The 7,329-nt window shown below is 37.2% G+C and overlaps 1 protein-coding gene across 1 annotated transcript; it reads right to left on the bottom strand.

Moving 5' to 3' along the window:
* On the bottom strand, positions 1,116–5,666 carry LOC18775772 (probable serine/threonine-protein kinase PBL21). The gene is made up of 7 exons (XM_020564070.1): positions 5,100–5,666; positions 4,960–4,995; positions 4,555–4,721; positions 4,096–4,285; positions 3,251–3,642; positions 2,743–3,091; positions 1,116–1,526 (listed from the first exon to the last, which is right to left on the bottom strand). Exons 1-6 carry the CDS (start codon positions 5,176–5,178, stop codon positions 2,783–2,785), a joined length of 1,173 nt encoding a protein of 390 aa, XP_020419659.1. The 5' UTR covers positions 5,179–5,666; the 3' UTR covers positions 1,116–1,526; positions 2,743–2,782.

Below are 7,329 nucleotides of genomic sequence, written 5' to 3'. Positions count from 1 at the left end.
AAAGTGGATTAGTCATGCATGACGTTTTCTTTTCCTAACGTTGACCGGGTCTGCAGATTGCCATTAATCTTTAACAAAAAACAGTATGTAAATTATAAACTTTTTTAGTGGACATCAATAAAGTTTCTGATACGATTTGGAAAAGTAGACATGTTTCTTAGTCTACATACATTTTGGCCAGACAAAACGCATTCACCAACTTCTTTAGTGGAGAAACAACAACCTTCTTCACCGCTGGAGACAAATTATCTGTTTTCACTTTCAACAACTTATTGCATATATTTCTAATGTGGGCCCTGCCAAAACGAAAAACAACGGACAAAAAACAAACGTTAAATTAGGGAAAAACACCTGTAAAGTACATTGGTATTGTCCCATGATTTTCGTGATTGCAGACAAAAGTGCTTTTCTCTGTTTGGTTATGTTGTTCTTGGAAACATAAATTGGTATATCCTGTTATGTAGCAGAAAAATTTGTGCATAAATTGGTATATACTGCTTTGTAGCAGAAAAACTTGTGTAATCATGGTTAGTTGGATATAGCAAAACAGTGATATTTCTGTTTCACATTAGTATTTCTTTTATGTATGGTTTATCAACACCAATACACATTATTTACTTACACTACTACATGTTTCCAGAAAACCATGTGGTTGTGTTCTGTAGGTGAAGCTTTAGCTTTATGCTTAAAAGCTTCAGGCAGGTGTTAATCACTGTAATGCATAAAAGTCTCCAGATCATTAGAGATGTTCTGGATGAAGAAGAGTAGCTAAACTTCACTAGTATCAGCAAACTATTGTCATGAATGAATAACTTTATAAACAACAACTGTCAGTCAGATTTCATCTACTCGGACAGGCGACTGACAGTAGCATTCCTCCAACGGACTTCAAACCACAGCTAGCATAGGGAATGTCATATATTAATTTTTATAAGAAAAATCCATGTTTGTCCTGTTAGTCCCACGGCAATGGTTACCTTTTTCACAATCCATATTCACAAGCATATCAATTTCATGATGATCGGAGATAGCAAGAAAGTAAGAATCAAAGTCCGGTATTAACTTCGTTTCCAAAACTTCATTTCCTTCTCTTTGGAAACGGTTGATATACATTGTTAACTCAACGGTTAATAACTTAAGCTTTCGAAATTCAATGGTGGTCTAACATGGTTACAAAGCTCTGAAAGCAAGAGGTTCTGGGTTCAAAAGAACCGAAACCTCCAACTCTCGTTTTTCCATTCAGTTAACTTGTAGGGTAAAGGATGCAGTTATTTGTTTTTTGATCTAACACAAAACTCTTCCTCCTTTGACGAAACAGAGACAAGCTTTGGCACCAATAGAAGACAGTTTATGACCTCTAAATCACAACTAAAAGAACCTGAATTTTAATTTACCAAAATGCTACATGTCCAAAGCCAAATATATATACATACTTGTGCACATTTATATACCAATTCTTCACGTGTGTATATTACATTGGTCTTCAGGGCTTTTCTTTTTCTTCTGAGTTTGACAAGGATAGGCACCTGCAAGCACACATTTGGAGCACGTTACAACAGCTAGTATGGAAAAATTATCAATAACTTGCCTAATCAGTCATTTACACACAGACCAATGTCTAAAACATTGCCATTTACAATACACAATACAAATTACAATAGCTGCCAAGAAAAAAAAGAACAAAAATGGAAGGGAAAACGAGGATGAACTGTCATTATAAATGTTGCTGTTACATTGAATCACAGCACAACATGGGACATCAAACTTGCATTTGGGAAATCCAAAAGAGCATGTTCGCCAGACAACATAAGTTGATGCATTTATGATCAGGGACTATCAAACAATCTGCTTCCCTTTCACTCAGGAATCAAGAAATCTTAAACAATGCTCGGACAACACGATACAGGCCAAGTAAATAAAGAAATTATGTACGCAGCAAAAAATATCATAATTTTTTTTTTGAACTCGGACTTGAAACTGGGCACAGCGGGTGGGGAGTGGGTGTGTGTGGAATCCTACAATGAATGAAGGAAACTCTAGAAAACAGCTAGTTAGTTACATTGAAGAATTGAACCCCAGACAATGTGGGAGCAAACCACAGGCCTGATCAGTATAGTGTTTTTGCACTCAATACTAAACGAGTGACACAATATCCATTGCTTGGGACAAAGTTCCTTCAGATAGCTATAACATAAGAAGGGCAAGGTCCTTCAGAATTGAACCCCAGACAAAAATATATACATGTATAAATGAATAACAGAACTGCTTCTGGGACAAATCAAAACGATACGGCTCTTATCTAAAGAAAAAGAAGTTGATATGACACTTTCATGCTCTTTATTTTTGGCAATAAGGAATAAAACCCAGTGACAGAATTCAAATGATCTGAGAGGACTTTAAATCTCCTTTCAATGGAGGATCATAGAGTAGCTGCTAACATCAGATAGAGGGCAAAAAGATTACAGTAGGATCCTCTCATGCTACTCAATAACCTATTCTAATGGTGGACACAGGTGAAGTTGACGAACCAATTAAAACATCCACCACAATGTGGAAAACAAAGATATGAGAACCTTTTTCCTTCTTTAAATGTTTTTTCGGGTTTAGAAAAATTTATGCATGCAAAGCAACATCATATATGCTTTACCAAACAGTAATAATGACTATTCTGTTTCTCTAATTATGGAAAAACATGTGTAACCAAATAAAGCCAAATTTTTTCCAAAATGTGATTTGCCTTACATCTATCAGAGTACAGGCAGCAGGTTGTCCCAAATAACTTTTAAGCAAAAGTTTTACTCGTTCTGCAATCTGACGCTGGAGAGAAAAAATTCCTGTTCTGCTGTGAAGGTGATGACGAAGAGGGACTATGCACCCCAGCCTTACGAAGGTCTGGTTTGTAGGTCTGTGAGGCCAAATACTCAAGTGCTACAACAATATCACCAATAAGAGGACGGAAAGTTGGTTGCTCTTGAAGACACATCGCAGTAATGGCAACAGCATGATGCAAACAACGAACTGGGAAGCGTCCTTGCAACAGAGGATCAACTAATTGAACAAACTTCCTCCGGTCCTTCAAAAATGGACGAGACTGCATTTATGAAAACAAAGGTGTTTGAAAAGGATATCAAGAAATAATCATAAAAAATTGTTTCCAATAGGAAATTTTAGAAATTCCACAAAGGTATATGAAATTCAAAATCTGATTGTCGAGAAAGCAAGATAGAAAGGGAAATAGAAATATACTCACCCAAGATACTAGGTTCTGTTCTCCTGGCCTCTTAGAGCAGTCAATTGCCTTCTTCCCAGTAATCAGCTCCAACATAACCACGCCAAAGCTATAAATATCAGATTTAAGTGTCAATTTTCCACTCATGGCATATTCTGGTGCACAGTACCCGTACGTTCCCATCACTCTCGTTGAAACATGAGTTTTGTCACCCACAGGTGCAAGTTTAGCAAGCCCAAAGTCTGAAAGCTTTGGATTGAATTGATCGTCCAGCAGTATATTTGCTGATTTCAAGTCACGATAGATAACTGGTGGGTTAGCTTTGCAGTGGAGATATTCAAGGCCCCGTGCCGCACCAACAGCTATCTTAATACGAGTATCCCAACTCAGTGGCTCTCGATCAGGACTCAGATCTGAAAACATAAAGTACCGAATCTGTTAGTTCAAATACAATGGAAATATAATAATAAAGAAAAGGGGCTGCTAAAGAAAGATTATATGATTTATTTAGAGGTTATCCAATGTTTCCTTAAGCCATCCTCAATAGCAGGAAAGGTATTACTGAAGTTGAGTTAAGATATTGCTTCCGGAAATTAATAGAAAGCCAACATACCAAAAAATAAAAAGTTAAATAGAAATCCAATTCAATGATCCAAAATTCAATTTTCTACACTATTCCTGTCAACCAACATTTTTGATGTAAAACACCCATACTTTCCCAATGTGATAAATATACAGCCATTTTATGGGCACCTAAAGGAACCAGGCTATCCATAGACACAAGGGACTGCATAAGAGGAAAATAAATCAATTAGAAACTATAAAATGGATAAGAATGTACTGTCCTTAACCATCAAGATACTTACCAAAGAGATGATCTTCCAAACTACCCCTTGGCATGTACTCATAGACTAAGAGTCTTTGATCTCCGTCTGTACAGTAGCCAATCAATGTGACAAGATTAGTATGGTGTAGTAGGCTTAACATGAGAACCTCCACAATGAATTCTTGAAACCCTTGAAGACCGTCATGATTAAGTTGTTTAATTGCGACAACCTGGTCATAGAAATCAAAAGCTGCACCACATAAACATTGAATTCAACATAGTCCAACAAATGATATGTGGACAACATCTGGCGGCTCAAGTTTTCATCCATCTAATGAAGGATATAAGAAAAGATATTAATTCTCTAAAATAATAAATTTTTCTTTCATTGATAACCAGCAATACATATCACAGTGCATAACAGTTTCCTTATAAAATTTCATACAACTATTAATGGAGTAACAGTAATACGAACGTGGGAAAAAGCCCTGCAACTTACCTGGCCTGCATCAAGCCGGCCTTTGTAAACCCTTCCAAAACCTCCTTCCCCAATCAAATTCACCTCCCTAAAGCCTTTCGTGGCTGCTGCAAGTTCGCGAAATGTGAAACTACGAGCCACACTTTGCTGCGAATTGTTACCACCCTTTCCTTTTCCCCTCCCACTCTCTGCACATACATAACATAACTCAACTCCTACAAAACTCAATTCCACAAGCACAGGAAAAAAAACATATACTGAAGTTCAAAATTTCATATGATGTGTATTAAATTTCCAACCATAAAAATCAGAACTGAGTGGAGTAAACAGCTGAATCTCAAATTACACAAAACTAGGATCACAATTGTACGAAACAAAGAATTCCAATTCAGAAAAATTCTAAATTTTCATGAAATGGGTACTTACCAGTATCATCAGAGTGCCCTCTCCCTTTCCCACTACCTGCAATTTCGGCCAAAATACACTTACATTCAACAAATCAAACCCAAAAAAGAAGAAGTTCCAATTGGGTCAAAAACTAAAACTTAAAAGAGTAATTGGCAGACCTGAGGATCGAGTGCCATTATCAATTTCGACCTTGCTAACATCTTTCCGGCGAGGACTGAAGCAACTAAAGCAACTCATACCTTAAGCTTCCATGTATATAACTAATCATGCAAAAACTAAAAAACAAAAACCCTAACTCTCATCTACAAACAGATAAGCTTTTGTCCTCTCTCTCCTCCCTAGCCGGAGAGATTCAGAAGGCGAAACCTTTACGCGCTCCCGACAACAAAAAATTCCCAATCAATATAAACCCAACTGGATATGATTTTAGATTTATATGCTAACCATTAATATCAACCAAAAAACGCAAATAAATTGACAAAAATAGCAAATCATTAAATAAACTGCCCAATTAAATTAAATTTAAAAAAATATCAATTCGCCGAATTGGCATTTTTGGAAGGAAATGGAGGGCAAAAACGAGATAAAATAAATATATTTGACAACGCGTACAGCAAGAAAATGGGTTTTTACGCTAAATTTTGACAAGTGAGCTCTGCTCTGTGCTGCAAGCTAACGCATTTAGCGGTGGTCTAAGATAACAACTGGATTTTAGGTTCCAATTTCTAATTTTTATTTCATAAGAAATTGAATTTTCATAAGTTTTAATAAATAATTTCTGACGTGGGTCCCATGAACCTGCGCTGTGTTTTTGGGGCTCTGAATACTTTGCATTTATGGTTTCTTCCAAGTACTCTCTCTCCATCGTTATCAATCTGATTTCTCTTCTCGCATTTAAACGTTCCGGTTGGCTACTGGTTTGATATTACGTTGTTACCCTTGTGGTTTGGTTGAATTTACCGTTGTTGACACTGACATTGAGCAAGTTTCGGATTCAACTGACTCGCTTTTTCTCCGACCGACATTGGATTCCGATTCGTTGCTTCTTTATACGCGAAAAGGCCTCAGTGCGATGACGTATCGTCATCCATTTCTGCTACCGCGTGGGCTACTCCTGAAATTATGTGGGCCTAATTTATTATTTTATTTCAATTCTTTTTGTTTTGTAATCAAGGCTCCGTTTGATAGGCTAGATCAGATTGAATTGGATATAATAAAACTCGACTTATTGGAATTTGATATAAACACCAAGTTGAGATTGTAAGACTGGAACAAAAATAACAAAATTAAAAAAAATACAAATAAATTTATAAAAAATTATAATAATGAAGACAATTCTCGAAATGCAATTTGACTAATCTACTAGCAAGAATCGCGATGAGTCCAAAGCCTCCTTCAAATCAAATCTCAAATACAAGGCCTCCTTCAAATCAAATCTAAAAAACAAGCCTCTTTCCCATCAGATCTCAAGAACAAGGCCTCTTTCAAATCAAATCTCAAGAACAAGGCCTCTTTCAAATGAGTTGAAAGCTTGGCCAGATCGATTGGAACTTGCAACGATCTGTGCGGCGTCGATGTTGTTGCTGTTCCTCAGGGCCTTGGTGCTGAGTTGGCTGATGAAGTTGGGAGGAGGATGAGATAGGAGTGTCTGTGTAACGACATCGTCGTGTCGACCTAAAGATATGGCAGAGGGGAAGAGATCGAGAGAGAAGAAGAGAGAAGGCAACAAACCAAACCAGAGGTGTGCTCTCTCTTGCAAGACGACTCGGTTGGCTTCAAAACCCATGTCTATCGATGGGGTTCTAGAGCCTGTATTATTATGGATTGGTGTCCAATAACCACATCCAGTCCTTGATGCATATTAAGCCCACCAATAAATGGTTATGACCTATGTCCGTTTTAATTGAATAAGTGACATCCAGTCTAGCCCACCAAACCGGGCCTAAGGGCTCGTTTGGTACGTCGGATTATATTAACTAATTTTTGTTGAATATTATTAATCTATTCTGGATAGTACTAACTGTTTATCTATAATATTATAAGGTGTTTTTTTGTTGTTTTGGATAAACAGTATATGTCTTTGTCTTCTTCCCCTCGAGCTTTGCACATCGTTTACTGGGCATCCTACCCAGGTGCGGCCGAAATGGTGGCATTTTGATGATGGGTTGGGAAATCAGTTGATTTGTTTGTTGGTTTCATAGAAAGTGGGGTGGGAATTTGATGGGATCAGACAAGAAACAGGTGTTGAAGTGTGTGGGTTTCGAGTTGTGAATCAGTTTTGATAATGGGAAAGAGAGAGAGAGAGTAGAGATAGAGAGCGATCGAATCTTATGTGATTTGAGAATAAAGAGATGTCTATCCATGAAGAGAGGTGGTTGACGAACTGTG

Source organism: Prunus persica, chromosome G5 (genome assembly GCF_000346465.2).
Source record: "Prunus persica cultivar Lovell chromosome G5, Prunus_persica_NCBIv2, whole genome shotgun sequence".
Taxonomy (NCBI): Eukaryota; Viridiplantae; Streptophyta; class Magnoliopsida; order Rosales; family Rosaceae; genus Prunus; species Prunus persica.
Note: the sequence above shows the minus strand (reverse complement) of the source record. Positions and strands in the feature narration are given on the sequence as shown.

Coding starts and splice junctions, on each gene's coding strand:
- LOC18775772 (XM_020564070.1), bottom strand. CDS start 5,178: ATGAGTTGCTTTAGTTGCTTCAGTCCTCGCCGGAAAGATGTTAGCAAG. Junction 4,996..5,099: donor TAATGGCACTCGATCCTCAG/GTCTGCCAATTA, acceptor CCGAAATTGCAG/GTAGTGGGAAAGGGAGAGGG. Junction 4,286..4,554: donor GCCGGCTTGATGCAGGCCAG/GTAAGTTGCAGG, acceptor TTCTATGACCAG/GTTGTCGCAATTAAACAACT.